Source organism: Phaseolus vulgaris, chromosome 6 (assembly GCF_051622355.1).
Source record: "Phaseolus vulgaris cultivar YP4 chromosome 6, ASM5162235v1, whole genome shotgun sequence".
NCBI lineage: Eukaryota > Viridiplantae > Streptophyta > Magnoliopsida > Fabales > Fabaceae > Phaseolus > Phaseolus vulgaris.
In genome coordinates, this window is record NC_143503.1 from 35,581,229 (window position 1) to 35,599,522 (window position 18,294).

Here is an 18,294-nt window from a genome sequence, read left to right on the forward strand (position 1 = left end):
TGTAGATCATTCATGTTTATAAATTATGAATCATGAACATGTGTTTGTAAAATCAGTAACTAATTGATTTTGTTTCCAAATTTATCACTACATATGAGTAACTTTGTTGTCTTGAATTAGAAAAAAATTGAGTGTTTTTACACAGTGGATCTTAAGAATTATTCGAAATGCACTTGGATAGACAGGGAAAAAGCCGTTAATATGTTTTTGGTTATAAACATTTTGAGTATAAAAATGTGTGCAATCATGATTGGGATTTTGATATCACTAAATTCAACTACTCACATGCAATTAAACTTTAGCCTGCGAAAATTGGCCCACTGCACTAAGAAATGTTGATTTGATTGCAAATTTTTCTAATTTATTGAAAGACACGTTTGATCTAAACGAATTCAGTGTTAGTCAGTGGAAATGCACTGCATATTGATGAAATGAGTCAATGGAATTCAACACAAATGACTAAATCCAATGACAAGTTGTTAGGACAGTATCCACTTGATTTTTGAAAAAAAAAAAAATATTCAGACATTGCTTGTTTTTTAAGTGAGTCAGATCAGTTTAAATAATTATAATATAAAATTAAAAAATATTTAAGTTATTGAAATTTTTTTTTCAATGGATTGAAATCAATAAAACTATTAAATATTTTCTCGATCAGTCGACCTGCACCTTACTCATTCTTTTTTAATGAATTACTGTAATTTTTGCTATTTCACTCATCGGGTACCTGTAAAAAATAATCTGACATTGAAGTCAAACTTTGCCACTTAATACTCAGTATTTAGTACTAGATGACTACGTACCTGGTCCTTTAGAATTTGTGTTTATTTATATAATTATTATGAATATTTTATTATTGTATCTTATTAAGAATTTAATCTTTTGTTTAGGTGTGATGGTCTGAGTCGATAGAGTCCGACAACTGGACTTCGAATTACAAAACACATAAATATTAATTACATTTATTTTTTTTACACCAGTTACATTAATTCCTAGACTTGGAACAGTTTAACTAATAAGCATTTATGAATTTTTGAAAATCTATTAAGTTAAAGATGATAGACCATAGAGATTTTAATGAATAGAGTCGATGGTTGAAGCAAGTGTTGTTAATGCAGTTGTTATATATGGCCATCCATATTATTGAATAACAATGAAAGATGATATCTTGTTCTAAGTTTTTTCCCACATAATGAAAAATTATACATGAAGAAAGGAAGATTATGTTATAAGGAATCTCCCTTTGGTGCCTTTTATTCTCTTCAAATTGCTTCTTCTTCAATTGTTAGTTAAATTACTCAATAAATTAGGTAGCCATAGAATAGAGTGAAAAGTATTTGTAAATATCTTCCAGCTTTATTAGCCTCAATTTTATAATAATAATAATAAATAAAAATTATAATTTTATTTTGTGGAGACACAAACGTGCAAGACACAATAAAATAAAATAAAAACCAGGGTCACCGAGCAAATTCTTAACCCCACATGAAAAACAAATATATTATTGAAAAACTAATTGATTAATACCTCAAATATTATATACTTAAAATAAATAAATTAAGAACTGTGTCAAAAGTGGTGACACGTCAGCAACAAAAGAAGGGCTGTTTAGGTAATTTCGTAATATAACAGCAAGATGTGGAGGGTATTTGAGTCTGAAGAGGGAACAGTAGCCATAAAAAAGGTATGGTTTGTTGAATTTTTATAAATATATTTAATATTTCGAATATTGCTTCTAATTACAGACCAAATAACTTTTTTATTCCTAAAAGAAAACTATTTACTTTTGGAAAGAAAAAAAATAAAAAACTGTGGTTTATTAGATATATATGTTAGTTGAACATAATAAAGATTTAAATTTAACTCAAGATCTTGATGTGAAAAGACATTCTTAAATCTATTTTTGTCTAACTGCAACACAAAAACAGAAGGGTCTTTGCTGGTGTTCCACACATAATTAATGAATGTTACAAAACAAACAAATAAATAAATAAATATTTGAAAAAGCAAAGGGAAATGAAAGTATTTATTATTAAGAAAAAGAAATTCCTGGCCATTATTTTCATTCCCGTTCTCATTTCTCACTGTTGAATCTGAATTCTTCTTCTTTTATTATTATTGTTTTGAGACCATTTCTCACCTGATACATCCATTCCAATTCCTACCTTCGGCTTCGGATTTCCATCTCCACCCGTCCAAGAATCTCTTCTTCTTTTTGCTGTGAATCGTGGTCTAAGAGTAGCAGCAGCAGGGGAGCCATCTTTGGAGTAGACCCAAGTTCTGGATTGCTTCGTTACTCAAGAAAGGAAGCTCATTTCAACTTCAGAAGGTGGTTTCTGAGGTGCCCAACAAAAAATGGCAAAGCGTGGATACAAACTACGTATCCTTTTTCACACAATAAATTATTAAATGTGTTCTGCTAGAGAAAATGGTTACCTGGAATTGTTTGTTTATTTTTTTATTTAAAAAAAAAAATAGTTACTGGTAGCTGAGCTCCTATTGAAATCTAGATTAGGTGTTTCTTTGCAGCTTCAAAGGGTTTTAGTTTTTTTTTTTGCTTTTTTTGGGTTCAAGTTATGGGAGAGGGCAAGGTGGGATTTGGTGTGCTTGTTTTCTGGGGAAAAAGAATTGATGCTAATTTTGGTAGTTACGATGGAAAGTTTTAAGCTCTTTACATTTTTGCTCGGTTTGGTTACCCTGAAATTGTTGCAGAAGTTAATGGGAACTTACAATTTTAAGGTTTTCTTTTACCCCTTATCCGTACTTATTTTCTTATTTGAAATATTCCTCATTTTCTCTCTCTCTCTCTGGTCTTTTGGAAATCAGATGTTGAAAGATAAGAATTTTCCGGGTTTAGGATTTTTAATTTGTGGGGTCTTGATTTATTTACTTCTTCAATCTGGCTCTCTGTGTTGTTGACTGTGTTGGTCTATTTGATAATGTGAATTCCTGAGCCAATAAACTGTAGAGGAATTTGTGGCTCATTCAGCAAGCGTCAATTGTTTAAATATTGGAAAGAAGGCATGCCGTCTTTTCATTACTGGAGGTGATGATCACAAGGTCAATCTCTGGACAATTGGGAAGCCAACTTCATTAATGGTCAGTGCCATTGCTTGCTTTGTTTTTTGTAGCATTCTGATTGGGATATGGGTACTGCTAGATCATCGGCTCGGCCACTTTAATGGAGGGTCTATTTCTAATGCCTCCTACTTGTTTTACAATTGTTATTGTGTTTTCATTACTTATCTGTTTCACATTTTTGGCACTGCCACTATAGGGAGGCTACTGCGAAACTGGGATTTACTACCATAGTCAGATCATAATGATATATCATCTGTAATAGTTTTCCTGATTGGATTCCTCATTATGAGTTGTATGTGACTTTGTTTTGATGGAAGTAGTGCCAGGTGGCATGTATAACTGTGACCTAACAATGCTTGACTTGCTGCTAATATATGCAGAGCTTGTCTGGTCATACTAGTCCAGTTGAATCTGTCGCATTTGACTCAGCAGAAGTGTTAGTGCTTGGTGGAGCATCAACAGGTGTGATAAAGCTTTGGGATTTGGAAGAAGCAAAGAGTAAGTCAATTAGTCTACTAAACCATGATGAAGTTAGGATAATATTAAAATCTAGAATGGTGTTTATCTGAATGTAAACTAGAGAAATGAATAATGGGTGATCATAAATAAATACTTGACTAAAGAATTACGAATTTGGCAGTTTGGCTATCTACCTTGCTTGCACAATTTTATAATGGAATCCAGAAGTACTGTTACTACTTCTGATTTTGAATTCTTACAGCATTTTTCAAATTTTGGTCACCATATATGATCCTACCTCTGATAATTCTTCAGTAACACTTCTAATATATTTGTTATTGTTCTTGAAGTATAGTGGTTCGCACTGTTGCTGGACACAGGTCCAATTGTACTGCTGTTGAGTTTCATCCCTTCGGTGAATTTTTTGCATCTGGCTCCTCGGACACTAATCTAAAGATTTGGGACATAAGAAAAAAAGGATGTATTCATACGTACAAGGGTCATACCCAGGGCATCAGTACTATCAAATTTACTCCAGATGGTCGTTGGGTTGTTTCTGGTGGATTAGATAATGTTGTGAAGGTAACAACAATATGCACACTCTTAAATCGATGATGCTCTAACATGCAATAGATTTTAACTTCCAAATCTTTTTTACCAATATATCACGAATCTGTCTCACTCCATTGTGCAGGTGTGGGATCTAACAGCTGGGAAGCTCTTGCACGACTTTAAGTTCCATGAAGGACCCATTAGATCAATAGATTTCCATCCGCTTGAGTTTCTCCTGGCCACAGGTGATTTAGTAACTTTTTTGAACAGTTGAAGGATTTAATAGTGGTAGATGTTTATGTATTGGGAATATAGAAAGATTATTTGTTTCATAATAATAGCTTCTTTTATTGGATAGATACATACATATATAAGATCTTTTAGATAATGTTAATATAAATCCTTCTTAGTCTACTCTTCATGTTTATACTAATTTTGTTGAGCCCCAAACTAAATAGTGAACTTAATGCACAATTGTTAGAAAACAAGGAAAGTATTATTCTTTCCTTCTCTAAGTATTTTACTTAATTTCAGCGAGAGAAGTCTCGCAATTATAGGAGATTCAAACTATGAAACTTCCACATCTATATTGTAGATATCAAATTTGATCTTACCGAATTCTGTAATTATCAGTTAACAATTAGTCTCTCTTCTAAACTAACGTATTATATCATGAGTGTATTAAAGCCTATTTATGCGTAAAAAATAAAGGAATATGTAATTTTCGGATATTATCAGACGTTTGACTTGGGGATGTGAAATTTGTTGTATGTCAATAGTGATGTGTTCTATACTTGGTCTTCTCTACCTCCAAAATTTCTACAAACTTATTGTTTGTATACATATGATGTTAGGATGTCCCACATTGGGTAGGAATATGGCTAAAGGAAATCATTATAAGGCTTGTCTAATAATCCTCCCCTCTTGATCTAACTTCTGGGGTTAAGTTAGGCCTGGTTTATTACTAATATATGCAAGTTAATGAAAGAACACTTATTGAAATTCACAAACTACTTTACAGGTTCTGCAGATAGAACAGTGAAATTCTGGGATTTAGAAACCTTTGAACTGATTGGATCTGCCAGACGTGAGGTATCTAAACTTTCTGAAAGGAAACAATTATATTCATTTATGCTATAATTTGTTCTTGCATCTCTGTCTGTTCTGTCTCTCTTTCACTAAATCTCTAGACAAATTTTGTACTACAACTAAGTACTAACTTCCATGGTTACTCTTTTTCAACTAGTAGTAGTGTACTGAATCACCCTTCTTGACACTTCTTTCCAGTTTCTCATCACATTATGTTTATTTTTTTAGTGAAAATTTACTGATGTAGTTATGGACAAGAACATCATTCTATTTTCTGCATTTGGTTAAATTTTTTCCTGTAACCTGCAGATTATAGTGTATTTTGTCTTAATATTAAGCTTATAGATGCCTAGAGTGTTCTTGTGTTCTATACAGTACCTTATATGTATCAAACATATTGCCTTTGAAATTTTAAAGCATGTCTAACTGTCCACAATCTGCCAAATACAAGTACTTGAGGAGCACAATAAAATTCATATTCTTTGAGAAGTGTAAATTATTGCATTTTCTTTGATAACTATAATATCGCTTTTAATTATTAGAGATCTGAAATATATCATATTACTTTTATAAGGCTTCTGGGGTACGCTCAATAGCTTTTCATCCTGATGGAAGGACCTTATTCACTGGACATGAAGATGGTTTGAAGGTAAAATAAATGCAATTTTTAGATTATATATAAATTACTCAGACAGCATTTGCAACTGATTAAAGATGTCATTTGCTATACTATACCAATGTATTGTAGGTGTATTCATGGGAACCTGTTATATGCCATGATACTGTCGATATGGGATGGACAACACTTGGTGATATTTGTATTCACGATGGGAAACTTTTGGGGTGCTCATTCTACCGAAATTCTGTTGGAATCTGGGTTGCAGATATATCGGTACGTATGACCCACTATTTTATCAATTTAGATCGATTGCTTCTTTTACATTTTAATTTAAAGACATGTCGTGCTGTTGTATTTATATATTTAGCTCTATTATGATTTTGAGTTTGTACTTGTAAATTCAGCCCTGCTTATGCAATACTGAAATTGGGAAAAAATTTAATAGCCTGGAAAACAGAATTCCAGCACATTTAATGATTTATGTATATAGTGCAATAGCACTCCAGGATCGCTTGAGAATAAAAAAAAAATCTACCATTGCTCATTATTACTATTATTGGTTAATAGTATTAGTAATCAGTTTTACATGCTTATTTCTCGATAGTAAATAGTTGAGACGACACTTCAAATAATATGGGTATTAACTGCAATATTAGTATTTGGCATCCATTTAGTTTGAATGAAATATATTTTTAGATCGGTTTTTTCTCTTTATTTTTGTTGGCCATATTCTGACTGGTAGTTTCACATTTCAGCTTATTGATCCATATAGTGCTGACTTGGATCCAAAAAAAAATGAAGTCACAGAACAAAAACATGATCTTCAGAGAAGTAAACTAGAGAAAGTAGAAGTTAATGAAAGACCAACCTCTGGGTTGCGCAGCATGTTTCCCGATGAGTCAAAAGAGATAAAGAATATATATATTGACTGTAAGCCTATGTTTTTTATTCTTTTGTCTTTTCTTTGTTACTCTTTGGAAATTGAAGTTCTGTATTATAAGTTGCACTGTTTTTGTCTCATTTGATGGAGTTTTGCTGCATTTTAATGCTTTGCCAACACAGATATTCCTTATTGCCATTGGTTAACTTGCTAAAACCAACCCATACTGAATTACTGTTCTTTAACTGCTTTATCTTGCCATTCTTGATAATGTTGATTAAGTTAGGTTTAGATTTGGATTTGTCAAGGTTCTTGCACATTTGACATTGCAAGAGTCTATGCTGTATAGTACAACCTATCAGATTAGTAGACGGGATTCTCCTATAAAGCATCAATGGCTGTTTTAGCAAAGAATGTGTTTGTGTTTGCAGCTCTGTTGAAGTGACTTATACTGAATTTAATTTTACATGGTAACAGCTAGTAAATTTCTTGACATGATGAATGAAGATACATGCATAGTTCTGGTGTCTATGTATTATAAATATGATCATTTTACCAATTGTGTATCTAATAAAATGCTTATTTCTTCCACGTAAAGCTTCTGGAGGGAAACCTTTTACATTACCGAGATCAGGGTCTTTAAGTGAAAAAGTAGATCTCCCTGAGGAATTCAAGGAAATTTGCAACTTGGGAACAATGAAGCAGAGTCCTGCGACAGGAGTTCGAGTAAAATCGAATGAACAAGCAATTAAAAAATCTTTCATTGCACCGAACATTGTACCTCGGGATGTTCCTGAGGGTAAGATCTCAGCAAAATCTGAAAAAGAGACTATCACCTTTTCAAAGACAAAACCTGGAATGTTACTCAAACCGGCTCATGTACGGAGAGCATCCACTGGCAGATTTGATGTTGATAGATTTTCAGAAGATATGAAGTCTGGAACCTTTTGTGATCCTGCAATTAAATTAGACAGCACAAAAGAACCCAAGTTCCAAACAAATCTAGGACCTCAGAATGAAGTCAAAGAATCGTGTGAAGATAAACATCCTATCAAGAGTGTTACGGACAAGTTTGACAAGATCCTATCTCCGAGTGTATTTTCCGAGCAAAAGAAATGTAAGTTTTCTTATTAACCACTGAGCATATCAAATACAAGTTATTGCCGATTTTATAGTTCCCTATCGTGTTTTCTTAATCTCCTTGATCTTGTTTATTGCTATAAACAAATTCTCTTGTCTCAGCTATATAGCATGAGTAGATTGCTAACTTCATTAGCCTCAACTATTTAAGCTCTCATTTATTGAATTGTTGTGTTTTCTCCTTTGATCCCAACCTATATTTGTAGCTAACGCCACATGCTTCCTTAACCCTCTCAATAAAGGCTAATTTCTAATCATATTTTGTTTCTTGACCTTTCATCATACTTGCAAATATTTACATTTGCCCCTTGATTTTAAATATATCGAAATGTTATGAAATTCTCTGTAGCAAAGTTTACCTTGACTTCCAACTTATATTTCCTTTGAAAAATAGTGAATAAACTATTGGCTAAGACTCTGGACAGCTAAGTTCTTTTTAGTGATGTGAACAGGCAGATATTCTGACAAGTAGCTTGTTGAGATTTTGGTTCTGCTTTAGTAAAAAGTCGAACTTCCATGTATAAGGTCATTCAAATAGAGATGTTATGCATATTTTGGCTTATTATTTATGATTGAAGTTGAGTCTTTTGAGTTTACAAGTGACATCCTTATTATATTTCAGGTAATGAATCCTCACCTCGCAAGGAAGAAAGTAGTCCAGTTAAATACGTCAATGGAGGTCTGCAATCCATTATATATGCAATTTTATATTTTATAAAAGCCACTGAAAATTGAATATTTTTGTGTTGTATTCTCGCAGTTGCTGTTGTACGCGGAAGGACCCGGTCATTGGTTGAGAGGTTTGAGAGAAGGGAAAAGATTCAAATTGATGAAGATCAAAGTAATGTATTCCTCCCCACGATAAATGAAATAAATGAAACGAGAGAAAAAGTTCACAATGAAGATCAAATTAAAGCATCTCCCGCATCTCCCCCAGTCACTATAGTATGTGAGAGGAGAGAAAGAATTCCCTTAATTGAAGATCAAAAGAATCTGCCCTCCATTCCCAAGACGACAATATTTGGAACTGATAAATCTCCTGACACACTGGTAAAATTCAATCTTCACTTTACGAAAGTTTTGATATGGTGCATATCCACTGAGCTTCCAGTTTGTTTTATGGTGAAAATTATGTTTGTTATATGAAGGTCGGTAGGTCCCAGATCTCATACTTTTAAGCCCGAAGCTAACCAATTGGAATTTTGATGGGGTTGATAATTTGGTATGGGTATTTGTGGCTTTTTTGGGTGATAGGTTTTGATATATGTAATTTCAAATTATATCAGGAAAATATGTATTTTATTCTTTCAAGTATTGGTTTCTCAGTTTTTCTTGTGCATGTTATCAGGTTTTTCTTTTTTCTTAGTTCTATTAAGCTATTATGCCAGAAAACCCAGACTTAATAAAATAAAGAATGCAAAATTAGACCCATCTTGCTAATGAGCTTCGGCAACAAGCAAGCTTGCATCCAGATTGAAATTTAGTTTAAATGATATGCGTTCTTTAGTTGCTGATCTGAATATCTGGTTAATGTAATTGCTAAGTTAGTCTAGAGGAAATAAATATCTTATAAAAAACTATTATCTAATAAACAGGCTCAAACATTTATACATGGCATTGTAAGTTTAGGAGTTTGTTTCTCAGATTTTTTCTCTTGAACCACAATCTGAATGCACCCCGATCCAAATTTGGATCATTGATCAAGTGTCATTGCTCTTCTTTCTATTTTTATTTCTCTAAAATTCACTGTCTATTTTCTTTTATAATGTACCAAGTATAAAAAAGGGATTTCATATGCCTTGAAAGAATGTGAACGATAAAATTTAATCACGAACTCATTTTCACAAATTGTTACTTTGAGGTAATTCAACTAATAGTATTTATGTTTATCAATGTTGCAGAAAGTTGAGCCTCAAATTTCTGTAGGGGATTCAAACTCTGCAAACGAGGAGAAAATCATCGAAGGTCTGATGCAAACTCATGATGTAACATTAAGTAATCTTCGCTCACGCTTGACAAAGTTACAGGCAAGTTTCGCCAGTTATTAATATTTGTTTGCATGCTTGGTCTTTGTTTATTTGTATACTCAATGTTTCAGTCTGTCTTATTCTTAGATGTGATAACAGTGTTAGGCCTTATGCTGTAACGCTGATGTGCAACTGTATTATTGTCTGCTAAACAGGGCTAAAGAAAGAAAATGATAAAAACTATAACCATTTTGTAATTAACATCACTCACTGATCATGGTAATACTGTTTACTTTTATAGGTGGTGCGGCACTTTTGGGAGCGCAATGATATTAAAGGCGCTACCACTGCTTTGAGAAAGCTGCCAGATCAATCTGTGCGTATTTTACGAGTAGTATGCTACTTGTAGGCTTATTTTTGTAGTGTTTTGTGCCTAACTAGGAACATATGGTTTTCTTATTGAATATACAGTCCTGAAAATATTCTTGCTGATGCAGGTTCAAGCAGATGTTATCAGTGTCCTTGTGGAGAAGATGGAGATTTTCACCATGGATTTATTTTCTTGCTTACTTCCTGTGCTCACAGGCTTGCTGGATAGCAAGATGGAAAGGTAATTGTTTATTAATATATTGGTTTTGAAAACTCGTGGTGGGATTTGAACACAGGGCTTGTTACTCTTCTCATTTTTACTCTCTTCTCACTGTCCAGACATGCCAAGGTGTCACTGGATATGCTGTTAAAGCTTGTAGCAGTTTTTGGTTCAACGATACGTGCTACTGTTTCAGCACCTCCCTCTGTTGGTGTTGATCTACATCAAGAGGAAAGGTGACCTCCATTTCCACATTATTCTTTTCCCTTTCTCATGTATTTTATATGTGAATGAAGCTAACTTTTATAAAATCTTGAGGACAGACGGGAATGCTGCAACCAGTGCTTTATGGAACTGCAAAAGATCCAAATGATCCTTCCAATACTGATACGGTAATCATGCAGTTTTTAATCTTGCCACAAATATGTAAATTGAAAACAATTTTGTTCACGTGCTGGTCTTTATTTCAGAATTTTGAACATTCACTACTTGACATTGAAAATAACAATCTTGTGATGGGAAAATCCGAGTAGGGCATGCAACTATAAATTGAAGTAGTAAAAGGAATATTTCAGAATTTCATTTTTTTTCCCTTTTTGGCAGATTATTCACCTTTCTGTTTTTTATGAAAGCATAAATCTCTCAATTTTCCTGAATAAGTATTATTAACATATTACCAGTTTATTTACATCCCATCAAGGTATTAATCATTTTTTGTCTCTTTGGTGAGGAATGTGGGGAGTATCCGATTGAATTGAGTAACATGATGCTCAGTATTTTTTGAATACAGTGTTATGTGACTTTCACTGACACCTAATTTACTTGTAGATTCAGAAACCCAGAATCACAGCTTCATTTTCTTTTTTGCTGCAGGAGGGGTGGAATATTAGCCAGGTCTGCCCTAGAGTTAAATCTTGTTATTCAGCAGTCCTAACTGAAAATGCTGTATGAACTTTATGTCAAATTGTGAAGGAGTGACATGGCCCAATATGCTTTGAGGCAGGACTGTGCTCAAAACTTGGAGGTTTGATGTTGGGTTATTGTGATCATAGCCTACAATTTTGTCTTGATGATTTGCTGTATTAGCTGTCATCATCGGCTTTGTTGATGGAAGAGCATTATATCTAATGATATTTGGAAGAAAGTTGTTAGACGCTTAAAGCTGGAAGCAGCCATCTGAGGATCTTGGTCTTCCAACAGTTGTTTGTGAAGGCTTGTGTCCATATAACTCCACTGATCTTGGCTATTGCTTGTACGTATTTTTTTTTTCTTCAATTTGTTTTCTGGTTACTACCCGTTATACTGACCCCAACTGGGTTTGGTGCACCTTGGTGCATATAATAGTGACTATCAGTATCAGTCAGATGTATGTAGTAGTAGTAATAGTCATGCATATTTCTATGTATATCTCATGATCTATGTTCAATGAAATGGAGCTTCATTTTTTTGTTCAAACTGCTCCACCTTCTTTTATTATACTGCCTACCTTGTCCTTCAGGATTATCATCTTATAGTCAAACTTACTGTGATTAATTTATATTACGAAGGAGATTTTAAGTTTAACTCAACCTCCAAAAATCGATTTATGAGGTGATGTTTGCATTCACTTATATATTCTATAAAGTGTCTTAATCTCTATCTAGTTCACTTAAGATCTCCAACAATTTATTGTTCACCATAACCAATCTAATGTTATATTATTGATATAAAAAAACTATTTTTTTCCATAAAAATAGAAAATTTAAAATTTTGTACTTATTAATTATTTTATTAGAAACTTGCGTTATTTCATTTTATTTGTTGGTCAAGAAGACTTCCAAAGTCGTGTTCACTGGAAAAATGAAAAGAAAAGGGACAAGAGTACGTGGAATTGTGTCTGATGTTTGAGTTTTGGCATAAATAAGTTAATGTGATAATGATATTAGACCTTATAAACCCTAATAAGAAAATTGACGCTACTTTTATAATGTATAATCAATAAGATTTTTCCCCTTCTTATACCTTTTAAAAAAATCTTAAAAAAAATAAACAAATTAAATTTAGTTCTTTGGATTTTTAAATATGTGATGTATATTTAAATGAAGTGTTATTTATTAAGTTATGACAAATTAGGTTGGATTTGAAACTTCGATCTGTTATTCCTTTATTTATTTTACAGGAAAGTAACATTTTCAATACCCTGTTAACTCTGGATTAGAGGTGAAACGAGATAGTTTGGCTCTCCAACCAGATTTTTTTAATTAATAATTAAATAAATCAGATTAAAACATTAAATATTTTAAAAATATGAATATGCGTTAATATTATAATTAAAATAAAAAAATTTAAAATATGAAAGTAATAAATTTTTTTCAATTTATTCACATTAATCAATCAATTTCAATACTTCGAAAACATTTACATTATTAAATATATTTTTAATACATATATAATAAAATTATACGAAAATGCCTTAACCATAACAAGTAAACCTTTGGCAAGTTAAAGTCAAAACAAAGTAGACTATTTTTTTTCACCCTTAGACTCATCTTTATTTAACCTTTATATATAACAACTACAGATTTTTTTTTTATCTTTTAGTTAAATGATAATTACATGTATGTATCACACCTTGAAATAATTTAATTACACATATTAACACTACAAATATTTTTGTATACAATTTAATTAAAATGACTATGCAAATAAAAATCATTACATTTTATAATAGTTACTGAAAAAATTATTTTGAAGTAATTTTAATTAATTTGAAATATATTTAAAGTCATAAGATATAAAAATAAATCATTTGAATATTACTTGTCTTTAGAAGGAAGCTTAATTCCATACTAAATGTTATTCGAATCCTATGTTTTGTTATTAAATGAAGAATATGATAATCTTGTTAAATAAAACTCCTCTTAGTTACTAAATATGAAGACAATGTGTAAAAATAACAAATTGTTAGTTGACCCAATGACTAAAATACTTGGTTTTATCCAATTTAAAAGAAAAATAAAGAATTCATAATTTAAAAAAAAAATTATTAAAATCAAATAAATACAAATAATTTTAATTTTTAGAATAGTAATTTGATATATAAAATTAATACACCTAACATAAACAACTAAACTGCGTGTGAAAAAATGGACAAATCCAAAAGCATGTGTGAGTGAGCCCATGATTCTTAAACATCACTTACTAAAATTAGGGTTTGTTCATCCTCTAAAGAAACTGGCAATATATGAAAAAAAGTAAAATTAGCAAATTTATTATTAATTGAAGAACGCAGAGAAAGTTCTGGAGAGAGAAAAAAAACAGTGGTAGAGAGAGAAAGGGAGGAGCCATAATTAGAAAAACACAACTGTCAATTGTTTCATCATTGATGTTTTTTTTCTCTAATTGTTTATGATGCTATTGCAATTGTTTTTCAAGATATTCTAATTTCAAATTCGAAACCTTTCTCTGAGCAACAATTAGAATCTCTGAGCCCCTCATCTCACGCATACCCTCTTTCACTAAATTTACATTCTCTTACCCAACCAACAAAACATTTCACAAAACCACATCAAACCAACAAAAACAAAACCACCATTTCCCCAATTTTTGCCAAAAAATAGCTCTTGTTGCCTTGTCCCTTCCACACTCCCAAGTCATTTTTGTTCAATCTTTTCTGCGAAAAAACGAGGTGGTTTTTCTTGGGTGCATAGGATATCATTAGAAAAAGGTTGTTAGATGTGAAGGGTGATGGGAGCAGAGACGATGAAGAGGTGGAGCACCTGGGAGGAGCTCCTCCTTGGTGGGGCCATTCTCCGTCATGGAACCGATGATTGGAACATTGTTGCCACCGAGCTCCGACCCCGAACAGGTTTTCCTTACACCATTACTCCTCAGGTAAAAAACACACAATTAATCTTATTCTTTCAATTTCAAAAATAAATAAAAACAAAATAAATGTTCTAATCTTCTTGTCCATAATTTTTTTTAAACAAATATATTTTATTATAGAGGTATAGTTGACAACCTAAAAAAACCTAGAAAGTAAGAACAAAGAGAGATAAAAGCAAGTAACTTAGGAAAATGAAAATATCATATTGCAGCAATTTTGCTTTTTGAATTTGGTGGTACAACCATTTCATAGCCGTGACGCGTGATTCATATCTCTTGACTCTTTTAATTGATTTGTGAATTATAATTTTTTTAAAATTAAAGAACTTGACATCTCACCTATAATTTGTGAATTATAATTAACTTCTTGATAATAGGTTATTTGTTAAAATAATTAAGATGGATTATAGTCAACAAATATTTAGTTTGTTTTATAAGTTATTATGGAAAATCAAAGCTTAAAGTCTTGGACCCTTAGCCAAGCAAAGAATATTATTTATTGAAGAGTCTTCTCGCATTATGTGTCAAATCTTCTCTATAGCTTTTATCATTTATATTTTGTTTGATTTAAATTAAAAAAATAGAAATAAAAGAATGTAAAAAAATAGGTTAGGAAACAAATTTGAATGTTTAATTATTTAATAGAGTGGGAATAAGTGAGAAATAAAAAAATATTTTTAAAGTTATATTATTTGACTAATTTAATAAAAAAATGGAGAGGTTAATACAAATGTAATTGCTCCTATAAATTATTATTTTTTCTTTCTCTTTATCAAATATACAAAATTAATTTTCTCTCTTCATCCTTCTTTCTCGAGTATACTAATGACACATGAAATTGTCGAACATTTAACATCATAACTTCCATATAGTTATTGGAGTGACAGTTCTGATTGTTATATGGGTCAACGATAATATTTCAGTTATCTTTATGACTTGTCTCATTTTGTGTTGATAATATAAAGATTAACTTAATAGTTCAATTAAGTCTACAGTAAATATAGATGTGAAACCTACTCCTTAAAATTTTATTGTAATGATTTTTTTAAAAGTTGATGACATTAACTATTGATTGATATTTACGACCTCAAGAACTAAAACAAAGGTTTGAAATTCTTCAACTATAACTCTTAGTTGGTATATTTTTCTTCTTCTTTTCTGTGCTTTTATTTGTAATTAGGAAAATGTCATCTTATTTTAGAATGCTTGTTTTTTCTAATAGTACAAAAGAAATGGAATTGACTTTTTTTTTTTATAATTATGAAGAAAAAATATGTGAACTTTCTAGTTATTGTAATAATTAACAAACAAAATGTAAGAAAAATATTTGGTAAATGTTAATTGCAGCAGGGATGTAACTTTTGCAGGTATGTAAAGCCAAATATGAAGATCTGCAACAACGATATTCTGGAAACAAGTAAGTAGAATACATTTTCTTGAAAAAAAAATCTAAAGTTGTTGGTGAATTTCTTTTAGCACTGTAGATTTAATGAAATAATAGACTTGGAAGATTTGAAAGACATTGTTTGGTGTTTCTGATTGTAATATGGTAAAATGACATTGTTGTTCTCAAGTTGAAAAGGAATGACGTTCTCAGGGCTTGGTATGAGGAGCTGAGGAAGACCAGAGTAGCAGAGTTGAAGAGATCTCTAGAGCTATCTGAAGATTCAATTGGGTTAGTAGCAATTTTTTCTCTTCAAGCTGAGGATTTTGCTACAAGAGACAACAAAGTATTTATCCTCAAATGCCACAAGTCTCAATTTCTTTGAGCTTTTCATTTTTGTTTTCCAAAAATGCAATGTCCACTGGAATGAAGGAACGAGAGAAACTGAAACTGAAACTGATTCAGAGTCCTGAGTGGGGATAAATGTTGGAAAACTAGTATGCTTTTTTGGGTGTAGTTTACAATACAAAATATCTTTGTTTCAGGTCTCTTGAATCTAAGCTTGAAAGCCTCAAGGGTGGTAAGAATGAGAAAAGAGATGGTTGTGATGTTGATAATGGATCAGGTCGTCCAAAGTTGCATGTAGCTTCACATAAATTAGAAAGAGTTGAATCTTCCACCAAAGAGACTTCAAAGGATGGACTATCTGCTGGGAGTTTCACACATGAAACTGGGGCAAATGTGCCTGTTCAAGATTTGGATACTGATAAGCCTGAGGTTTTACACTCCACAAAGCAGCTTAAAGTTTTGAATGTAGATAAGTTAGCATATACTATATACGAAGGAGAAGGGGGGAGTTTTAAGAAACGAAGAGGGAAGAGGAAAAGGAAGGATTGTGGCAAAAATAACACCAAGGAAGCAAGTATATCAGAAAGTGTTTTGTTAGATTCAGTTGATGTTATGTCATGGTGTAAAGAGAGTTCCACCAGTAACTACAGTGAAGTTGCCAAATCATGTGGTGTAAATCATCAAAATAGGAACTTGAAAAAGGGTAGGGTGGAAGACATGATGAAGATTTTGGATTCTATTTTTGAAACTAAATGTGCTTCTGCCTTTCGTCGTAGACTTGATAGTCAGGTATGTGTAGCTAAATAGTATCATCTTTCTGATAGTTTTTTTAGATATAGTTGCTCTACATTTAGTAAGCTGCAAATGAATAAATGGATTTTGATCTTTACCCTGTGGCTTATGGTAGCCGTTTGTGTTCTATTAGGTGCATTTGTTATGGTCAAAATAAGATAGTCTTGCTCCTCTGTAGCAAGGATTGGGCAATAAAGTGGAGTTGAAACTTGTTATATATTACTCTATTTTCACTCATGATCATTTTACATATCATAAATGTTCATCTTTCCTTCTTACATTTACCAAGCAAACCATCAAGTTTCTTAGGTAGAATTTGCATGTCTTTAGATTTTATTCTGACTGAAATTGTTAAGAAACAAAGTCAAGTGGAGATTCAAGGAATTAAGTATTGTGCACTACTATTTAACAACAGAAGAGAGGGAGGTACAAGAAAATGATCAGACAACACATGGACTTTGACACCATAAGGTCAAGAATTAGCAACCAAACAATTAAATCAAGTGTAGAACTTTTTCGAGACTTGCTCCTACTCACTAACAATGCTTTAGTATTCTACTCCAAGACCACTCGTGAGTACAAATCTGCTCTTCTACTAAGAGACACTGTGACCAAAAAAGTAAAGGAAAATTTGAAGGGCACGAGTAACAAAGCCACCACTCAAGTTACTAATGTGCCAATTAAATTACCTATGCATAATCCTCATGTGAAACCAAGAAGTATAAGATCTGGCAGTAGAAAAATAGTTGCAAAAGCAGGTGGTGGAAATAACTTAGTATCTGGAGTTTCACATGGTACAAAGAAACCTAGTAAAGTTGATTCTCCATCCTCAGTGGAATCCTTAAGCGTGAAGAAGAAAGGTTTTGGTCGACCAAAAAAGGTTGGACGAGGCACTGCAACTCAAAAGCCTGCAATACCAATGAAGGGAAAGAAAAAAGTTAAGAGCAAGTAATAATATACATTAACCAATCTATTTCTTTGTACAGAGATTTTTACTTTTTGGTTAGAAATTTTTTGTCTTCTCTAGTGAACCACCAAAAGAAACTTTATTAAGTTGCAAGGGGGAAGTTAGCCACAGATATTTGAAATAGCTCTAAAGTACAGTAACTAGTGTGTAGAAGTTTTCAATGCAAGATTAAGCATTCATGTTTTTTTTCTTACAACATTTAGATTTGTTGTAAATTGTAACCACGGATCTTGATTGTAACAAAAGTGTGTTAATGGAAGATCATGTTAGCTATGGGAAGAACTTGATTTATTGGTTCTTGATGGATCAAAATTTTATCCTGGTGTTACTTTATAAACTATAACATTATGAAACAAAAAATAGGTATGTAGAATTTAAATATGTGATCAATCAAAATGTTTCTTTACTTGAATATCTATAACAAGATTTTGCTGTGAAATATTTTTTCATAAATTTTAAAAATAGATTTCAACCTTCTTTTATGAAAACAAATTTAATATGGTGAACACAGACCACCTAGATTTTGGAAAATTATTTAATTCACTTTATTTTTAATTCAC

At 31.9% G+C, this 18,294-nt stretch overlaps 2 protein-coding genes across 8 annotated transcripts; both read left to right on the forward strand.

Moving 5' to 3' along the window:
- The first annotated feature begins 2,027 nt into the window (after window positions 1-2,027).
- On the forward strand, window positions 2,028-11,831 carry LOC137832632 (katanin p80 WD40 repeat-containing subunit B1 homolog KTN80.1). 2 transcript variants are annotated; one of them, XM_068640905.2, is made up of 18 exons: window positions 2,028-2,380; window positions 2,969-3,099; window positions 3,462-3,579; window positions 3,896-4,122; window positions 4,235-4,337; window positions 5,114-5,184; window positions 5,756-5,830; window positions 5,930-6,073; window positions 6,556-6,730; window positions 7,279-7,797; window positions 8,443-8,499; window positions 8,581-8,870; window positions 9,722-9,847; window positions 10,089-10,163; window positions 10,285-10,397; window positions 10,496-10,612; window positions 10,700-10,768; window positions 11,250-11,831. In XM_068640905.2, the coding sequence occupies exons 1-18, from the start codon at window positions 2,356-2,358 to the stop codon at window positions 11,308-11,310; spliced, it is 2,496 nt and encodes an 831-aa protein (XP_068497006.2). In that variant the 5' UTR covers window positions 2,028-2,355; the 3' UTR covers window positions 11,311-11,831. The 2 variants fall into 2 exon arrangements, with proteins under 2 accessions (XP_068497006.2, XP_090159284.1); XM_090303158.1 differs by having other exon boundaries at window positions 2,056-2,380; window positions 3,891-4,122.
- A 1,817-nt stretch (window positions 11,832-13,648) lies between these two features.
- On the forward strand, window positions 13,649-18,021 carry LOC137832634 (uncharacterized). Of its 6 annotated transcripts, none has more exons than XM_090303973.1 (5): window positions 13,649-14,249; window positions 15,611-15,660; window positions 15,818-15,918; window positions 16,173-16,764; window positions 17,183-18,021. In XM_090303973.1, the coding sequence occupies exons 4-5, from the start codon at window positions 16,588-16,590 to the stop codon at window positions 17,717-17,719; spliced, it is 714 nt and encodes a 237-aa protein (XP_090160099.1). In that variant the 5' UTR covers window positions 13,649-14,249; window positions 15,611-15,660; window positions 15,818-15,918; window positions 16,173-16,587; the 3' UTR covers window positions 17,720-18,021. The 6 variants fall into 6 exon arrangements, with proteins under 6 accessions (XP_090160099.1, XP_068497007.2, XP_068497008.2 ...); XM_068640906.2 differs by having other exon boundaries at window positions 15,826-15,918; XM_068640907.2 differs by having other exon boundaries at window positions 15,841-15,918.
- Window positions 18,022-18,294: the final 273 nt, after the last annotated feature.

Bases quoted from the DNA above. Each gene is read 5' to 3' on its own strand.
- LOC137832634 (XM_068640906.2), top strand. From the start codon at position 14,103: ATGGGAGCAGAGACGATGAAGAGGTGGAGCACCTGGGAGGAGCTCCTC. The intron at 15,919-16,172 runs GTTAGTAGCAAT...TCTTTGTTTCAG, and splicing joins CTATCTGAAGATTCAATTGG to GTCTCTTGAATCTAAGCTTG. The intron at 16,765-17,182 runs GTATGTGTAGCT...ATTTAACAACAG, and splicing joins GTCGTAGACTTGATAGTCAG to AAGAGAGGGAGGTACAAGAA.
- LOC137832632 (XM_068640905.2), top strand. From the start codon at position 2,356: ATGGCAAAGCGTGGATACAAACTAC. The intron at 3,580-3,895 runs GTAAGTCAATTA...CTTGAAGTATAG, and splicing joins GGATTTGGAAGAAGCAAAGA to TGGTTCGCACTGTTGCTGGA. The intron at 6,731-7,278 runs GTAAGCCTATGT...TTCCACGTAAAG, and splicing joins AAAGAATATATATATTGACT to CTTCTGGAGGGAAACCTTTT.